Here is a 20,154-nt window from a genome sequence, read left to right as displayed (position 1 = left end):
GGCCCTTCCTCCTTTGCAGAAGTTTGCTATCAACAGCAAAGAATGTCCAATTTCCTTTTGGGCCTACGCCTTCCTCCACATGGTAGGCAGCGCTCTAAGGTGGCCTAATGATCCCCACCTGTTGGTATTCATACCCGTGTGTAATCTCCTAACTGTGACTGGGGGCTGAACCTGTGACTTGCTTCTAACCAACAGAACTTGGCAAACTTGACGGGCTGTCACTTCCATGATTAGGCTACAAAAGATTGTGACTTCTGCCTTACCAGCAGACTCCGCTGCCACCTCAGCTTGCACACTGTGAAGAAGCAAGCTGCTATGTTGGAGAGGCTCACGTGACAAGGTGGCCTCTGAACAACAGCCAGTAATGGACCAGAGCCCTCAGTCCAACAGCCCATGATGAACTGAATCCTGCCAACACCATGTGCGCTTGGAGCGGATCCTTCTCAGTTGAACCTCGAGGTGATGAAAGCCCAGCCAATACACCTTGACTGCAGCCTGTGGGGGAGACCCTGAAGTAGAGGACCCAGCTAAGTTATTCCTGGATTCCTGGCCCACAGAGACTGTGAGATAATAAATGTATGTTGTCTTCTGGTCATTTGTTACACAGCATTTGATAACTAATGCTCCCCATTTCACTGCCCTCTGGCTTCTCATTTTTACCTCCACAACTTCAAAGTGCCTAGAATGGCCCAAAGAACTCACAACCACACGGAGGCTGCTCTTTTAATAAGCTGCAATTTTGCTGGGTAGGTAATTCCAAGGGAAGAGGTGTGTCCATGGAACCAGAGAGAGAGGCAGCACTCACTTTTCCACCCCTTCCCAAGTGGGACTTCCTGTAAGAAAGTTGGCTCTCAGAAAGTCTGATGGAGCCAAAACGGGGCTCATTTGGCAACTGTCCTCCTTTCCTCGTATTTCTTTGAAAGGTTAGAAAAGAGACTGGCTTAAAACAAAAACGTGGGAACCTGTAAGGTCACGCCTATTCTCGTCTGACACTCTATTAACACATTCCCTTCATTACATAATGTAAAAAACAAACCCAAGCCAGCGCCAGTGCCATTGTGTGGAAGACAAGGCTCTCTAAGACCCACTCTCCCATTTCCCACCCTCTCCTTGCAAGGCTGACAGGTTCTCACTGAATGTTTTTATGTTCTAGGGATTGAGGGGTGAACCCAAGGAGGTTACAGAGGAACATAGACACTGTTCCTGGCCTGAAAGAAATGAAAGCAGAGAAAGAACATGCATATATGATACAGCCAAACAATAAGAGGCAGAAGAATCCTCCAACATTTGGGGGTATTAGTTGTGTTTTAACTTTCGAACTTTACAAGCGATCAGACGGCCTCCTGTACACACACTGCTTGCAGTAGCACAAGGCAAGTAAGTCGCCTTCTTTGCTGACTTGAATGACTGATACCTGTTGGCACAGGATTCATTTCCAGCATTCACGAATGAATGAACAAGGATGAAGCCCATGTGTCAGCAGAATAAAGAGTCTGGGCTGGTAGAGAACTCATGCCTCTCAGAGCAGGGGCCAGGCAGGGATAGAGGGGGTGCCAGGTACCTCTTTTCTCTCTTGCATCTGCATGAGACAGACTGCCCCAGCCTGCTTACATGCCTGCCTCTCTCCTTCCCTCCATTCCAGGTGACTTCTGGGAAGGCAGGAGGAATGAGTGAGTGAACCCGGCATCCTTTCATTCACTGTGCAAGGGCTGGGTTGAAGGGAAAGCCAGGGCCACCATAACCAAGAGATGGACATAAATGTTCTCTCTTCTGAGCAGAGCATGATGCTGTAGCTGAAAAGAAGTAGCTCATGCTGAAGGCTCTGGGTCAGGTCACTGTGACATAACTACACTGCCATGTGTTGGTGTGTAGAGGGGAGAAAAGCTCTGCTAATGCCTCAGCAGAGCCAACAACCCAGACAAAAAGGCTCAATGGGACATTACATAGGACATCTGCTCCTGGATGAGCTTAGTGCTTAATGGCTGACGCCATATTCTTTTAAACTTTTTTAATAAACAAAACAATTTTGGAACAAATAATGCCAGCTATCTAGTCAACATGGTTCACATTCTGGGAGAGGATTTGGAAGATGAGCAGTGCATGAGATAACTTATGAATATTTCAGAAAACATATGTCTGAGAATGTATGCCAGATATTTTCCAGAGTATCAGCTATGTCAGCAAATGCAGATGGCAGTAAACATGGCCTTGTGGTGTGAAGGAGAAGGAAACTTTAAAAAAGAAAATTAGAAAAGTCCCTTAAGGATAGCTGAGATGAGATTTTTTTAAAAAAATATATAAGATACATGAAAATACTTGAGGGCTGATAACCTGAGGCATATGGAGGCTGATGGGGAGATCAGAGAGACTCAGTGAAAACAAATGGCCAAAAAATAATGCTAACAAATGACCCCGCCAGCTGGGAAGTGAGAGGCAGGCCAAAGATGAGGAAGATGAGGGAGAAGCTGCTACCCCCTTAAAGTGGTTCTCAACAGTCCTGGATATTAATGCATCCTATTATCTAGGGAACATTAATATCTGGGGAACTTGAAACCCAGACCAGTCCCGGAACTTCTGAGTGAACAGCTCTCAGGGGGTCCCAGGCATCTGTAATTTTGAAAAACTTGCTTGAGTTACCCCAAGCCAACCGGCCAGGCTTTAGAGCCCCTGGCCTAAAGCACCTCAGGAGAAGGCTGTGCCTCACTAACGCATGCAGGATTCTCGAAGAACAGCAACTGGGGACCCCCACGTCCCGCCCCCCTGCTGCCAACATTTTGATTTGTACATCAAGCTCTGGCTGTTTTATGTGAATCGGTGGAGACAGATGAAAAGCTAAAGGGCTAAGCTCTTAGTCAAAAGGAGCTGACAATATGACAGATGATCCACTGACAAAAAAAAACAAAACGGAAAAGCAGCCACTCACTCCCCACCCTCAGCCCCTCCACCACCGCCAGGGCTTACCTGTCCCTCCTCTCGTCCGCAAGGTCCCAGTATGAGACGAAGAGTTCACACCCCCAAAGACGGTGAGCCCTTGGCCCCCGGCCGCGTGGAAGTTGTTGTAGTTTGGGATGGAGGTCACGCCGAAGCTGGGGTAGTGCTGAGGAGTGGGGTCTGTGCCATAGCGGTACCCGGAGCTCTGGGTCAGGCTGCCGTCCCGCTCCTCCGTCAGTTTTGTTGCTTCTTTGTCCTTACATTGCACACAGCCCATTATCTAAATTCCTGCCAAAAACAAGAAGGAGGCACATGAACTCGGAGGCTCCCTTGTTGCTCGGTGGCTTTACTTTTGAAGAATAATCCCCAAAGCTTGCCCTTGGGTATTTCAGGCCTATGAGGGGTACAAGGAAAAGCAGGGTCTAGGGCTGATGATTAAGAGGTATGTCTGTTCCTTAACCCGACAATCACATTTGTTCCCCATATGCTCAGGGCGATGGGATCATCGTAGAGTACAATGTTCACCACGCAGCCATTTTCCCTATAGGAGGCCTGCCCCCTGGAAAATCTGTAACATCGTATCTGCTCCAAGACAGCCCAATCATACTGATTAGGCTTTTCTCTAGTCATCTCAGAAAATAATGCATGCTAGAAAATGAATCTCTGCAACAGCAGAATAAAAACTTCCATCATGGCCAAGGAAATCTAAGGAGTGCTAGAAAAGCCAGATACAGTCCCTAGACAACTCAGTATACTTTTTGGCTTGTGGGTACCCATTCTTTGGGCACAAATTTGGTAAATTTTAAGCAGTAAGAGGATGCTAGATATCAAAGTGAAGAAATCAAAGTTAAGATGCTAAGTATCAAAGTAAGTTACTGGAGGAAAAGTAAAATCAGCAGGAACAAAGAGGCCTGAGTATATTCGCAGGACGTTATCTGTGTTACTGAAGACTAACGCTGTCATTTGAAGCTGCTAATTAACTTTTCAAATGGTCAATAGCTTTTGCCATCTTTCAAAAACATAAAAAAAAAATCCTTCCCATGATCTAGAGTTAGTGGTGGATTAAAAATTCAACTTGTCATCCATCCTCCTCCAAATTTACTTCCCTTGGGCTTCCCATTCTCAGTAAATGGCACCCCATGGCCCACGTGCTCATGTCAGAACCCTGGGAAGCATCACTATCGGCTCCTTCCTCTTCAATTCTCACTCTTCCTGCCTCATGCTCTGTTCCCCAGGAAGGCTGAATTTCCAGTTTCTCACCTTCAGGCCTTGGAACCGACCTGGAATGTTCTAGCCTCCTTCTCTTCAATGTACAACAGAACCTTCATGTCCCAATTTTGCGAACCTGCTTCCTCCGGAAAGCCGCCTCTGATTCCCTTGCCCTCTCCCAGGAGAGGCGAGTTCTCTTCCTAAAGGACCCCATGCACCTTGATTTCCCTCATCAGGGCACCAGGGCGCCATACTAAACTGTGACCTGTGCCCTTGTCTCATTGCCCAACAGACTGCAAGTTCCAGGAAAGCAGGGTCCTGCCCCCTTGCATCATGGCTATATTGCCAGTGCCTCGCACATAGTAAGTGCTCAATAAAAAGCAGCTGAACAAGTGAAGATTCTCCAGCCTATAATGTTTCTCTATCACCCTTTCTTTCTCTCTGCATCAAAGCCACTGCCCTTTCCCAGCCTTCTTTCAGTGACTTTATTTTTTATTTTTCCAGTGACTTTTATCAGCAGTGGGTCTTGTATTTTTTAATTTGCTAGTGCACGTGAGAAGTGAAGATTCAGAGATACAAAGTGGTTGATTTACCCACTTTGGACTGCAATACCCTGTTCAAGCTGACAGGAGGCAGAACATGCTGTGGATGTTCTTGCCAAAACTCTGAAAAACAGCCCATGTGGGACCAAAGTACTGAATAGGAAACACATGACATCATGTGTAATTACATGTATTCATTGGGGAGGGCACAGCTGGCATGGTAGGGAAGAGACTTGCAGCAGTCAAGGAGAATGAGAGAGCCAGTTTCTATATATTATCTTGTAAACCAAAGTGGGGGAGCCACATCAAATATGGAGACTCTTGGGGGCACTGTTCTATCTCTGGACTGGGTCATGGAGGCAGTATCAGACTGCTCCAAAGCCCTCTCACACTGCATGTTTCAAAAAATACTTACTGAATTGAATATCAGTTCCTGAGAATGGAAATGTTTGGAAACGAGCTGCCTACTGCTGGAGCTGAGATCACCAAATCTGGAACACATTTATGTGTAAATCTTTTGAGATTAACTTACAGTATACTGTGTCCAACATGTTTTCTAACTTACGGTATACGAGTAAGATTTTAACAAGTTTCCAATAGGCAATGTAAAATATCTCCAAGGACTGATTTACTGAAGGAATTTCATCATTTGTTGGTGTTGCTTCGTGAGACTGATAAATATCTTGCTCACTTCATATTAACTCTTTGACGGTAGAAAGTTGCTCCAAGCTTCTACGAAGGCCAGACAGAAAACACTTCTTGTCCCAGGTGCTTTTCTCGGGGATTTCACTGACCGACCGCAGTTAAGGAGGTGAGATCTGAAGCACAGAATCCTATCACTGACACCAGTGGTTCTCAGCTGGGGGTGATTTCTGTCCCACCCAGGCGACATAATAAGACAATGTTTGCAGTCATTTTTCGTTGTGACAACTCAGGCGAAGGGGTACACCTAGTGAGTAGAGACCAAGGGATGCTGTCAAACATCCAAAATGCAAAGGACAGTTGCCCACAGCAAAGAATGACCTGGCCCTAAATGTCAATGTTGTTGAGGCTGGGGAATTCTGATTTACACAGAGGAAACAGCATATATCTAGACCTTTGAAACATTATAAAGGTGGTCTCTTGTATGTATGTGATTAACATGCAATCCAGAATGTCTTCCATAGGAGTGCACGCATGCTAGGAGGAAGAAGGCAACTAAAAAAAATGGACTGAAATGCTCTGATTTTTCTCTCAAAGCTTGTTCACTGTGATACAGAAGCCGAAACTAAAAACCAATTAGAACTCTCATTACTAACCACTCTTCCAACTCCAAAGAAGCAAAACAAAACTCCACATTAGAACCACCAAACTAAGAAAAAACAATCCTTCAAAATCCCACTAAAAAAGTATCACCACTGTTAATATATGACTAACAATTTAGAAAAGATTTTATGAAATAATGCAGGGGAAAAAAATCATCAGCTCCTTGAGGGCAGGGATTATTTTTTGTTTGCTGTTTCACTATTGCATCCAGGTATCCGGAACAGTCCCCGGCACATAGTAGGAGTTCAATAAAATTAGTTAAAGAATAATAGAAAGAGAACCCAGGCAAAACTATTTTGGAGAAAACATTCTGTTTCATAAAGGGACAGCCGCATCACCACCTCAGGCATTTGCAACTTTGAGTAATGTTTCTGCATGGGCCTTGCTTACTCTCTCTACTTCATCGAAAATAAGTTTAAAAGTTGAAAGAAATAGAAATGAGTCAGTAAATTCAGGCCCAGGCCGTTAAAAGTTAACTACAATGGAAATATTTGTGTAAGAACTTGTGCCCCCCCACCTTGGGGCAAGGAGACTAACCATTTCCTGATGGAAGAGTCCAAAGCTGCCTATGAGTTGTACCAGTATGAGCCAGTTCCTTGCCATGAGACCAACTTCTGAGCATTCGAGTTAAAAGGAAGATACCCCATGTTGCATACAGTTATATGGTGTGGCTTTTACATCCATGAACATATGATACACCCACAGATTTGCTCTACAACTGCGGGGCACTGAGAAATCCCAAATAAGGATTCTCTGGAAGTGGGGCCCTGGTGTTACTCTGATCTGTTAAAACATCACACCATGAATGCAGAGCCACAGTCCTCTGCAAGATGCTGTGCCTCGAGAAACTGGGGGGAAAGCACTTTCCCCAATAGGATCCTGGCCACACCTGGGGTCGTGGGGTCTGGATCACACAGTAAAGTCCCTGGTCTCCATCCTTCTGCAAGCAGAGGGGCTTGCTTCTACCATGCAAGTGAAACCCAATTCACCTGAAACTTCCTTAGTACTGTGGATCTTTTCAAATGTGCCAACAGCATTAAGCAACAGGGGAAAGAGTTGCCAAAAAGAATTCAAGGATCGCCACACCCTCCTCCCACGAGCATGGGGGATGTCAACAACTGGTCACGGCATTTTCTGCTGCTGCATCATTGGATGGTCTCAGATCCTCTAGCCATTAACTGAAGATGACAAAAAGGATAAAATTGGTCCACTACTCTGGGTATAGGGTGCTTGGCTTCAAAATGAGTCTGGCTGAACATATATCCCTCCTCCTGATGCCACAGACCACAGTCTGGTCAGCTAGCAGTTGCACCCACATTTCCTCATGCACTGATGAATAAAGCAACGCCAACGCGTGGGGGTATAATGTCACGGTACTTATGAGAAGATTCCAGGCATGTGCGGGAGCAACGTACCAGAGAGGGGAAAAGGCCATGGGGAGTCTTCTGCACAAGCAAATTACTTTCTCCTGAGACACATAAACTCCCAGGCAGAGGAGGGATGGCAGGAAGATGAAAGGTGAAAGTAACCACAAATAATTTTAATTTCAGCAGTGTGAACTCTTTTGTCTCAGAAACCAACCCAGGTGGGCGAGGAGAAGTGAGAGCCCTCAGGCATAACTCACCATCTTTGCTCCTGAGGGACCCAAGCCGGCATCTGGGACTTTGGAGACAGACAGTCCTGCCACATTTAGCCCACATTCTGACGTGGCCCCTTTCCAGGTGCTATCATTCACTTCCCTTTTCACTGGCCTCATAACACAACTAAAAGAACAAGGAAGGGAATGGAGCTAAGCACTTAGAAATCAATTGAAAGCAACTGAGATGGGGACCATTGAAAAAAATAATTCAAAGTTGGCTTGTGGCTCCACTGAAAATTATCATATGCTTTTCTATGAGAACAGCCCAAACTGTCAGCTTAATGGGCAAACACCTGTCTGGGTCAGTCGTAATGACATGAGAAAAAGGAAAGGATGTGGCAGAGACACATCAGAAATTATTTGACTTCAGGGTAGAAGATTCATGGCAAGGGGCTCCTGATCCTTGTAAAATTGGAAACACCCACAGGAAGCAACCTGAGGTATTTTGCTATATTCTTCATAGAGAAAGCTAATTCCTGGGGAGTCTAGTTTTCATCAGGTAACTGCCAAGAACCTGAATTTAGAGACAGATGAGTGCCACATCGGTAGCAATGGTAGTCGAGCCACAGAACCTGTCACCTGATTTTCCAAATTTCCCAGCACCCTTTAACACTCTGCAGTGGGGCTTTCATCCTTTGAAGGACACTGGGTCAGATCCTGCCACCCCTGGGTGAGTGCAGGCAGTGTTGCCTGCTGGGGACAGCTGGACAGAAGGGCCAGCACTGACTGGAGAGGCTGCAGAGAAGGCAGGGCCAGGCTGGACATGCAGGAAGCACAAGCACTTTCCAAGGTCCCAGGGCAAGGGAAGAGGTCACAGTTGGGTGGGTGCTTTGGAGATGTTCATAGTTGAAGGCTGAACCACACAGTCTTGGTGATGGGTCCATCCAGTGGCCACAGCCCGTGTGTGTGTATGTGTGTGTGTGTGTAAAAAAGCACACAGGACTCTGCCAACATGGGAAAATCCTTTTTGCTGCCAAGCGGAGGGAAGGAGTAAAAATGCCTGCCTTGCTAAAAATGTGGTGTGGGAGGCAGAATTCTAAGATTTTCCTCAAGACTCATGTCCTGGTGTATATACCCTATATAATCCTTGGGATAAGTCATTCCTGTGATTAGTTAAAATTACATGGTACAGGTGACTTCAAAGAAAGGGAGACCACCCTGGGTGGGCCTGACCTAATCAGGTGAGCCTTTAAAAGGGACTGAGCTCTTCCTGGAAAAGTAGATTCCAAATGGGAGAGAGGTTTGATTTGGGAGAGAGTCTCCATTTCTGGCTTTGAAGATGGAGAGGGCCATGTGGCCAGGAATGTGAGTGGCCTCTACGAGAGGAGAACAGCCCCTGGCTGACAGCCATCAAGGAAACAAACTTCAGTCCTACAACCACAAAGAACTGCATTCTGCCAGCAACCTGAACAAGCCAATGAAGCCCTTAGATGAGAAGGAAGCCCACTGACACCTTGATTTCAGCCTTGCTGAGCAAAGAATCCATCCATACCATGCCTGAACACCTGATCCTCAGAACCAAGAGCTAATGAATGGGTGTTGTTTTAAGCCACAGTAAACTGGTAATAATTTTTTAGATGGCACTGGAAAGGAAAACAAATACATATTTTTTCTGGAATGGGGTATCTGGAAACAAGGGCTCCAATTTCAGCATTGATGACTGATGTCTGTGAGTCTCACTGTGGCCAGGCTGTCTGTGAGTCTCACTGTGGCCAGGCACTGTGCTGTGCACTGGACGTGTCATCTCACTGATTCTCATGACAGCTGAAGGAGCAGGCGCTGTAATTCCCCGCACTGTACAGTGGGGAATCTGAGGTCACGGAAGTCGGGGAATCTGCCCACAGCTGTGTCAGAGGTGGTGATGGGATTTGAAACCAGACAGCCAGACGCCACGGCCAGCACCAGCACACTGAATCTCTATACTAGAGTTGCCTCCCACACCATGGAATCCTGGCCAGTCCGTGCAAGAGTGGGAGTGTGTGGGTGGGACCATGGTGGGGGTTGCAGATGAGGAGATCTGGGGGGAAGGTCCTTGATTCTGCAGAATGCAACTTCACGTGCATAACTCCCCCACTTTCACACTCCATCCACCCCCACCTTCCAAGACAGTGGGCTCCGGAGAGGCGCTAGGACCACGTAGGGGGTGAGTCACCACCCTCCTTGATGTGCGCTGGCATCTTAATGAATGTTTGAACCAACCAGCCAAAGCAGCCTTTAATTTCCTGATCTTCCCTAAACCATGGCAGGGGTATTTATTTGCACTACAAACAATTCAGCACTGGTTTTCTTGGTATAAAAGTGAGCTTTCCTACTTCATTTAAAACATTTTTCTAGAACACATTTATTGCATAAACTAAGAGATACCTGTAATACTTCCCCCAACCACAAAATAACAGATTTCTATCTCTGTGATGGAGAGCCCCCTACCAAATGTAAAAAATAAAATTCTATAGTCTCTGAGATGAGAAGTCTGATGTAAAAGTTGTAATATATACAATGCAGCCACAAGCCACAAGCAACAATGGGAGAATGGAGCCTATTTAAAAGTCAAATCCAAGCTTTGCTTCCACAAATAAAAAGATGAGGAGTCAGACCCATTCGATCATTTATGCACAATTTTGAAAGGCCTTGTGAAGGGTGAATAGGATGGATCTTGCACATACTGCACAGCAAGGGAATGAGTTACTACACATCACTCTTAAAACCTCACATTACTTCAAGAAACAGCTGCATTCTTGGCGCCTAGAAGATTTTTTTGGCTCCCAATCTCTGGCTTGTCTTGTTTAAACACCCCCAGGCCGAGAAGCAGCAACTCACATCCCTGTGGCATATCCCTTCCTTATGAGCTTCCATTCCCCAATGCCCGGGTTGTCAAAAGCACTTAATAAAAAAGAAATGGAAGCATTAGACCCGGACGGTGAGATTCAACACTGTAGTCCACTAAATGCTAGAACCACTCCCAAACCCAAACGGCCAATGAAGTTTAAACAGCAAACTACAGAAAGGCTCCAAAAGAAGGTAAGAACACTTTCTTCTTACATTTGTTTCACTTTCAATCTCAGTGTCAGGACAAGAGTGAAATGGTGATGAAAATAAGGATGGTATGTTTGAGCCAAAGGGTTCAGAAAGAATTAGAGCACAGATTGAAAACTTGTTCAGGCATCCCCTTCCCAGCCCCCACTCCTTAGAAATGACTCTTGCAGTTAAATTTTTAATTTAATTTTTACTGAGATATAATTCACATACCATAAAACACACGCTTTTAAAGTATACAGTTCAGTGGTTCTTAGAAGATTCACAAAGTTGTCCTATCATCACCACTACCTAATTCCAGAACATTTTCATCACACCCAGAAGAAATCATGCCCGCAGGCAGCCTCTCCCCGTTCCCCACTATCCCCAGCCCCTGAAAACCACTAATCTACTTTATGACCCTGTGGATCTGTCTGTTCCAGTCATTTCATATAAAGAGAATCACACAACATACGGTCTTTTGTGACAGATTTCACAGCATGTTTTCAAGGGTCATCTATGTTGTAGCATGTATCAGTATTTCATTCCTTTTTATGGCTGAATAATATTCCATTGTCTGGATATACCACATGTTATTTACTCATTCAGTGATGAATATTTGGGTTTCTATCTTTTGGCTATTATGAATAATACTGCTATGAACATTAATGTACAAATTTTTGAGTCGACGTGTTTTCAATTTTCTGGGATTAATGTTTTAATATATAGGGAATTTATAAAGATAAAGAAAAATTCTAATATTAGGTAAATGGGAAAGCTTGTGAACTGGCAATTCAAAAAAAAGGAAAAACAACTTGTTAAAAAAACAGGAAATATTGTTTTCAGCAGTAATCAAAGAAAGACAATTTAGATTGGTGAGGTACTTTTGCCTCTAAATTAGCAAAAAGTATGACTACCCAATAGTAATGAAGGCCCAATAAAATGAATATTCTCATATACTGCTGATGGAAGTACAAACTAGTATAACCTTTTGGTAAACCAATTTGGCAATATTATCTAAAAAGCCTTTAAAATGGTAACATCCTTTGACTTGTGAATCTATGCTACAGAAATACTTTTTTTTAAATGACACATGAAGAGGTTCTATGAAGTGTTGTTTATAATTTGAAAAATCAGAACGTTTCCGAATTGTTTAACAAAAGAGCAATGGCTAAATAATTAGGCATACTCATAATGGAAGTGAAGCAGAAACAGAAACTATGTTTAAAGAAAATTAGTGATAATATGGAAAAATGCCCATGTTAAACTTAAGAAGGATCCACAATTGCAACTATTTAACAAATGCCTAGAAACACCTGGAAGGAAACATACCAAGATGCTTATGTGATAACACCGTGGATGATTACACTTTTTTCACTCTGTTTCTCTCTTTCTCAGTTTTTCTATACTGAGAAATGCACTGCTTTTATAATGGGAATAAATCATCTTGCTTTTTTAAATAAAAAACGTCCCTTTAATTTTATTGGTTACAGATTTTATTTGTAAATGAGTTGATAACAAACTTATATTGATAAAGAATGCCTTGTGAACTGAAAAATGAGAGAGTGAGAGGGTGACTGATTCCAAAGCCTGTTAAGAGCAATCTGTCTTTCTGGAAGGCATGAAATGTGAAAGGTGCCAAAGGACACTGCGGCTTTTCTGACTGTGCTTTCACAGCGTTTATGCTTGGAAGTGGGCAGTAAGGAGTGGGTGGTGAATGCACACAGATGAACGGCAAAGCAACCTAATTAAAGGCATAGAAAAAGCAAAGCCACATACAACCAACTCAAGGACGGTGTGGGCAGCAAGCAGCAGAATCTGGGATAACAACTGAGAGTGCGATGACTGCATTTTTTGAGTATTTTGAGGCCCCAAGCCTCACCGACCTCAGAATGACAGCACTTGCTCAAGTCAACCTCAGAACCCAACCAAAGAACTCTGGTGACTGAGGAATCTGGAAGACCTCTGTGTGAGTGAGGTTCTGAGGACCACCCTTTGGCATGGTTCAAAGAAGGTGGGGAGAATGAAGCAAAGCACTTTTGTTCTTCGGATACCTATTGGTAGCGGAGCACTGGGGCACGAAAATTCTGCATTTTGCCCTTACTTTTCCTTTTGTGCCAATAGTCTTTCCTGTTGGGACATTTAGCCAGTCATTTTGATGCTTCAGCTTTTCAGCCACTGTTCCTAGAACATGAGGCCATCAAACAGGGCGCAGAACAGTGAGCATTGCTGGAGTATATGACCAGAAATTTTTCGTAGACATAAAAGATTCATCCAAGATGTTTCTTCCTAATGTTGCTATCCAGTCAAGCAGCTTTCCACCCTCCTTGCCCCTGCTCTATCAAAACAACCAAGAAAACCAAAACCAAGAACAAAAACATGGGCTGTATTTCTGAACCAGGAAAGAGAAACGGGAAAGCCAGTGTCGCATCTGGGTTGCAGTGGCAGAGACGGGCTTTCTGGGCCGTGCCTGTGTAAGGAACAGTTGTGGCAGAACTGGCCGGAGGCCCAAGGGTCAGGGTGTCACCTGGCAGAGCCAAAAGAAAACACATTAGCACAAAGCAGCTGTTTGAGCCGGCGTCACCACACCTCCCTGCCAATGCCGAGAATGAAAGCCGAGGAGGCTCCCTCTCCAGGGCCGAACAAAAGCCCCCTCTGCCAATCTATCCATTCTCTATGGAAGTTTTTTGCCAGATGATTCTGCAAATGTGGCCTCATCCTTACAAAAACAGTGAATTCTTTTTTTGCTTTCTTTAACTCACCAGCTCCAGTCAACAAGATCCAGTTCCTTTAAAGAAACAGAATGGACTTTGAGTGAGGAAATTTTGCTTTTTTTCTTTTTTTTGTCACGCTCATAGAGCTGTGTTTGTGGTTTCTGTGTCTCCCCTTTTCACTGGTCATTCATCTGGTTATGAAGTCAGGCCATCAGAATCTGTCGCCTGGAACATTTGGTTGGGAGGCCAATGGTGCTGCGTTTTTGGAACAGAGGCTGACGTCTTTTCTTTACAGAATGACACGAACCCCAGCCCTCTGCCTCTGGATCTCCTTGTTGGCACCTGATTCAAGCTACGAGAACTCAGCAGCATTGCCAGTGGTAACTACTGCATCCTTTGCAGTGGTTTAGAATTTCAAAGCTTCTTGGCAGCTGTTTTGGTGTGAATGCTGATAAAGCAGGCAGTCAGAAAACATAACTTTCTCTAATCCCATGGCCTCTAGTGGGACAAGGAACAACGGTGGCGACTGGAATGCAGGGAGCAGAGAGCTGGCTGCCTGTCCGGCCCCTCCCACCTCGCCTCACTGAAAGACGTGACAGCGGTCTCTGTTTTCCCTTGAACTGAGTTCCCTTACTCCAGCTAAGCCCAGGTTGATCGACTGCATGGTGCCTGCCTCAGCGAAGGTTCTGGAAGAGGTCTGCAGTCAGGACTGTAAGATGGGTGCCAGCAGGGATGCAAAGGCAATTAAAGGAGGGAGATAGTGTAAGAGGAAGAGAACAGGGAACCCACTGAAGCCAGTGAGTGATGCGTTCCCCAGCGGCATAGGGAAAAACAGTATCTTAGATACCAATTGTGTGGCTGCTTCAGGTGGAAAGAACACAAGTCACATGCGGGATGGGTTAGGCCACTTGTTAAACCTAATACATACCTGATTGAAATCTGGGCAGGTCTTTGTTAACAAATCCAAAAAAGAGAGGACTAGGTTTATATACCAGCAATGATTACATTTTGTAAAATGCAAAGCAATTCAATAGTAACTTTTGGTTTAGAGTGTTGTCTTGCAGGGTAATTAAACTTGAGGTTATTTTTTTCAAGACAGCGTAGCAGTTAATCTTCCTAATTTTCCTGGAGTTTGCAGGATTCTGGTATCAGATAGGATTGTGCTGGGCCCAAAAGGATGCAGCTTGACAATGTGGGGAGTAAACCCATATCACTAAAAATAAGTGAGTAGCAAGAGGATGCAAGCAGGTGAGGGGTATGGCAGGCTGTTCGTTGTTCCACCAAAATCATTTCCTTCTTCCACAGTAATAGAGTTCTAACAAGGCTTATGGCTATGCAGCTGAAGACTACATTTTCCAGACTCTTTGCAACTGGCTGTGGCCATGTCATTTAATTCTGGCAAACTGGCTGTGAGTGAATGTGATATATGCAACTTCTGGGTCATGGCCCTTCAAAAGAGAGCTGGTTGCCCTCCATTCTCCTTCCCTCTTTCTGTGGGCTGCAAAGAGGATGTGGTGCTGGGGAACTGGTTGCAACCAGGCAGAGACTGGCAACCCAACAGGGAATGGCAGAGCCGCAGACGAGAAGGAGCCTGGGCCCTGGGTGGGCTTGCAGCCACAGCTGCTCACCCACCCTAAAGCACCGATCTCTGACAATAATATGAGAGAGGCATTGTTCCGGTTTGCTAATACTGCCATTATGCAAAATACCAGAAATGGATTGGCTTTTATAAAGGGGGTTTATTTGGTTACACAGTTACAGTCTTAAAGCTACAAAGTGTCCAAGATAAGGCATCGGCAATTGGGTACTTTCACTGGAGGATTGCCAATGGTGTCCGGAAAACCTCTGTTAGCTGGGAAGGCACGTGGTTGGCATCTGCTTTCTCCCAGGTTGTGTTTCAAAACGGCATTCTCCAAAGTGTTGCTCTTGGGGTGTTTTGTCCTCTCTTAGCTGCAGCTGCTCTTCAAAATATCACTCTCAGCTGCTCTCCAAAATGTCACTCACAGCTATACTGCCTCTGGGCCTGTGTGGATCACTCCAGTGATGCAATAAAGACCCACCCTGATTGGGTGGGGCAACACCTCCTTAGAAATAGTCCAATGAAGGGTCTCACCTTCAGTTGATTGAGTTACATCTCCATGGAAGCACTGAACCAATAGGTTCCAACCTAATCAACACTAATACGTCTGTCCCCCATCAAAGATAATGATGTTTTGGGGGACATAATACATCCAAATGAAATCTATCTTGTGTGAGCCACCATTTTGGGGTGGGAGGGGGAGAGGGTCTCTTTGTTATAGCAGGTAACCTGTGCCCCAACCGAACAGGAAGTAAATCTAACACAGTGCTCAACGGGAGGCCCTGTTGGTCATGTGTTTTCCTCCTGCCTCCAGAACCAATAAGAGCTTCTCCTTTGTGGTTCTTCTTTGATGGCCAACAGTTAAGACTTGAATTAAGGCAGGGTGGTAGGTTAACAACAAGAATGAATAGTAACAATAGCTTCCACTGACTGAGGACTTACTTTCTATTTGACACTTTACATGTGGTAAACTGCTTAATCCTCAGGACAACCTTGCCAGGGTATTTCACTCTTAAGGAACCTTGGGCTCACAGAAGTTAAAAACCTTGCTCAGTGTGACCCAGCCAGTGCAGCCTGGTCTGAAACCACACCTTACGGCAAACCACATCCTCTTCCTATTTCACCTAGCTGCGCTTTACAAAGGAGCTAGCTACAAAGCCAGCTACATTCTAGATCTAGCTCAGGATTGGTTCCTGAGTCTCCAGGACATCTTCATCCCAGAGCATCAGGATCCCAGTTTGGAGAAGAACTGGAAGCCGTGGTGCCAGGCTGGGGCCAAGCCACCGAGTAGCTATGTGGCCCTGAATATGTCACGTCAACATTCTGGAGCCCAGATTCCTCATGAGTCCAGCACTGGGGCTCAACATGGAGATCTCCAGGGTTCATTCCAACCCAACGTTCCTGCAGGAGCCCAGGGCCCTCTGCACATACTCAAGCAGAGACCCTGTGCATGTCAAGGTCAGGCCTAGCACAGCTCTTTGCGTCCTCACGGCCCCGGGCTGAACCTCATCAGTCATGAGGACTCACGGTTGGGTTTGCTCTTGCCAAGGCCACAGCCTGCCCATGGTGTATTAGAGGGTTTTGATGATGGGGCTGGGCTCTGCCATACAGTTTTAATTTATTTTATATTTTGCACTATTGTTTAAAGTGCCCTTTCTCATTAGGGTTTTTAGAAGGCCTGACTATGCCCCATACTTCCCTCTGTTGCTCAAATGAACAACTTCTTGTCTGGCTCAGCCAGCTCAGGCATTTGTGACACGCTCTGGTCTTGACCCACTTCCTCCCGTTCTCTCTGGCTCCCCTCTAAGGTTGGTTGGTACAGCTGTTTACCTCGTGAGCTGCTGGTGATGAAGAAGTTAAAAAGAAAACAAGAACAAGAACAAAGAAAGTTCCCCCCACCCTCCTCAAAAAAGTTACTTAGACATTACCATAGTAACAAATCACCAGTTTTCAACGGTTTCTTTCCCTTCCATTCTTGTCTCTCTGCATTTATCCTTTTATTTACATTTAGCTCTGCCTCCAGCCTTCATTCAGCAAACATATTTTGATCCTTTTTATGCGACAGGCACTGTGCAAAGCTTTGGCTGTGGATACAAAGTCAAGCAAACATGGCCCCTGCCCTCGAGGAGCTTACATACACTTAGGAGGGAGACAGACAAGTAAATCAATGGACCCTGGTTGAGGGAAGAGGGCATAGAGGAAGCTGAATTCACCCCGTCAGCAACGGTGAAGGTGAGCAGGCGTGAGCCCAGACATGGAGGGGGCAGGCCCTGCAGGCAAGGAAACAAGGAATCTGAGGGCACAGGAGCATGAAACAGCATGACGCGTGCAAAGAACTGTAAGTGGTTCTGTGTGGCTTGATTGATTCCAGTATTTCTGGGGCACTCAAACATGTGCATACTGCACAGGCATATTGGAAGGCTCTGGGTTAGAAGAGTGAAGAAGACAGGCCGCTGCTCAAGGGGAGCTTGTAAAGGAACTGAAATATGCAGCTGAGAAAGCAGATGGAAATGAAAGCTTGAGAAGCAGGGAGAAGCCAGATCATACAGAACTGGGTGTCAGTTCTGCTGAACACTCCCTAAGTGCCTGTCGCTTTGCTACGTGCAATCCTCAAATCTTCTCCTCTGGTCCATCAACTGCCTTGTGATTTGGGTGTTAACCATCAGCACTACTTTACAGATGGGGAAATACAGGTAGGCAGGTAAAGCTACTTGCCTAAGCCTTCACAGCTAGCAAAGAGTTGAGCTGGATTTCAACGAGGCCTGGCTGAATCCAAGTCCTACACTCTGAACCATGTGCTAACAAGCTAGGGCCTTTGCACATTATCCTATGAGTTATAAGGTGTCACTAAAGGCTAGTTGGTAGGAGAGTGGTGTGAGCAGATCTGTGTTTTAGGAAGATCATCCTGGCAGCCACACAGAAGACAGAGTGGAGGGGAAAAGATGGAGGGCAGCAAGTGAGTCCAGAACAGAAGGCTGCTGCTGAGTAGACAGATTTACAGAGCAGCAGTGTGTGCGGTGCTTAGGGTTCACTGGATATGGGGGTGACTCTTATGTTTCTGGATTGGCTAACTAGGATGACCATGGTTCCACCCACCAGCAATGAGTCCACGCCTCAGGCTGACCCATGGGAGGCACAGGCAGCTCTGGGTCAGCACGAACCACAGACTGAAGGCCTCTGCTGAGGCATCTGGGCCAAAGGCTGCAGGGCAGACAGAGAAAGAGAAAGTTCAGTAAAAGTTAATCACCAGGGGAAAAATGCTCTGAAAGACACTCACAGGACAGGACCAATACACAACTCTAGGGGGCACCATTCGCATAGAATACAATGTGATCAGCAACCTTGGGAGTAGACACTAGGACCCAGCGGATACAAGTAGTAAGTGGGAATGAAATTGGGTGATGATAGATACATGCTGATAGTGGGGAGAAAAAGAGTGAAGGATGGGGAGCCAGATGGAGAAACCAAGACGGGGAGGAGCTGCACACAGGTAGCGGGATGGAGACGAGCACAGAGAGGCATCTAGGTAAGATGTGATTCCTAAGCTGGACAAGGAACTCTACGCATTCCAGCTACCTGTCCATGCATAATTCACACCTCATAAATCACCCCGAGCTCTAGCAAAGCCCATAGCTTTTGTTGCATGTGAGAATAAAGACCTGAAACCATATTGCCGCAGAGGTGATTTACTGTAGGACTAAATAAACTTTATTTATTTGAGAACCCAGGCAGAAAAAGAACCCCAAAATCTTTCGGGGCTGGTAGCAGTGGTAGAAGGTGTTTTGTTGTACAGTTGTGTGGTGCTCATCTAAACCTGACAAGGACAGACAGCAACACAGATGGACAGATATCTGCAACGCAGGACATCCAAAAAGAGACAACTGCCCACCCAAAAGGGCATGTAACAGATAATATCCACAAACAGACTGACGTCCGCAGAGAAGCCGGAAGAAGTGGCCAGGGTCAGAGGTGTAGTCAGTGTGAGGTGAAGTGGGGGCCAACTTTCCCCTCTGGCCGCAGAGAGCCTGCTCTGTCAAGCCAAATGGGAACATCCTTATCATGAAGCAGAAGTGGCAGTTACACCTCAGGTTTGCATGAACCATGTTAACAGTAACAAATTCTTTGGGCTGATGTTAGAAGGTGGCTTATTTTTCAGCCATGACAGCTCTGTTCACATAGACAGGCTCACCATGGTCAGGGGCCGGCACGGGGGCTCGTCCACCAGCAGGAGTCATCAACAGGCCCCCTGAGGGGCAGCACTTTGTCCCCGCACTAAGCAGAAAGGGCCTGGCCTGAGCGCTGGGCTCCGGTGGAGCTGCGTTATGGGACCCCAGGTTAATGAGGACCCAAGTGGCTTCACGCTGTGCCCCAGTTCAGGCTCAATTCAGTCCAAATCGACTCGAGGCAAGAACGGTCCATGCTTCGAGGAAGCCAGGCAATAGCTCTTGCCATAATTCTTTTTGACAAAGGCCGACCCGACATTTTCACCCAGCTCAGGTGAAAAAATGGTCCTGCGTGTAACCAGCATATGCAGTCTTGGGGTTCACTGTTGCCCCAGGTTTCAGCTTTAATATGGACCCACTTTCCCCAAATGCACTCCTCTCCACCTGCTTCATTTCCTAGCCAGCTTGCTTGTCTCTTAAGATTTGCCTTTTCCACATAGGTTCCTTTGCGAAAATAAAAACATTGCAAAACATAAGTGGATCTGTGTGGCTCTTATAGAGTAGACTCTTTGTTGATACCAATTTCTGCCTTTTCAAACCCACAAAACTGCTTACTAACTTTTTCTTAAGAATGCTTAATTGTTTTAAATCACTTTCTGTTCTAACAAGCTTGCTGGCTAATCTTCTGTTTCATTCTTCTCACTATTTCTTTTGTGCCTCAAATATTTGACTTTTTTTTCAGGTTAAAATAATGGCTCAAAATTCTCTCTCTCTCTTTTTTTTTTTTCTGTTTCTTTTTTTTTTTCTTTTGACCCTATTGTCCCATGACAAAACAAACAAAAAATACTTTTAGTGTTCTTTTGGGTATCAGAGCATATTGTGCTTTCCTGTCTGGGCTACATGACAAAACTATCATTCACATTCAATATCAAAAAACAAAACAAAAGAAAAATAAAAAACAGAAACACCCACCTAAAACTCATCTTGTGCTTCTACATTGTAATTCCAACATATAGAAGCGATGTTATTGGCAGAAGTTTTAGTCTGACAATTCCAAGTA

The 20,154-nt window shown here is 45.4% G+C and overlaps 1 protein-coding gene across 4 annotated transcripts in view; it reads right to left on the bottom strand.

Annotated features, from left to right (window-relative positions):
• Positions 1-20,154, bottom strand: part of FYN (FYN proto-oncogene, Src family tyrosine kinase) — a 214,984-nt gene that overhangs the window by 53,575 nt on the left and 141,255 nt on the right. For all 4 annotated transcript variants that reach the window (XM_037844767.1, XM_037844769.1, XM_037844770.1 and 1 more), the window contains one exon: positions 2,962-3,219. In XM_037844767.1, the coding sequence (XP_037700695.1) occupies positions 2,962-3,208 (247 nt within the window). In that variant the 5' untranslated portion in view covers positions 3,209-3,219. The remainder of the gene's footprint in view (positions 1-2,961; positions 3,220-20,154) is intronic.

The sequence above is a fragment of the Choloepus didactylus genome, chromosome 7 (genome assembly GCF_015220235.1).
Source record: "Choloepus didactylus isolate mChoDid1 chromosome 7, mChoDid1.pri, whole genome shotgun sequence".
NCBI classification, from domain to species: domain Eukaryota; kingdom Metazoa; phylum Chordata; class Mammalia; order Pilosa; family Megalonychidae; genus Choloepus; species Choloepus didactylus.
Note: the sequence above shows the minus strand (reverse complement) of the source record. Positions and strands in the feature narration are given on the sequence as shown.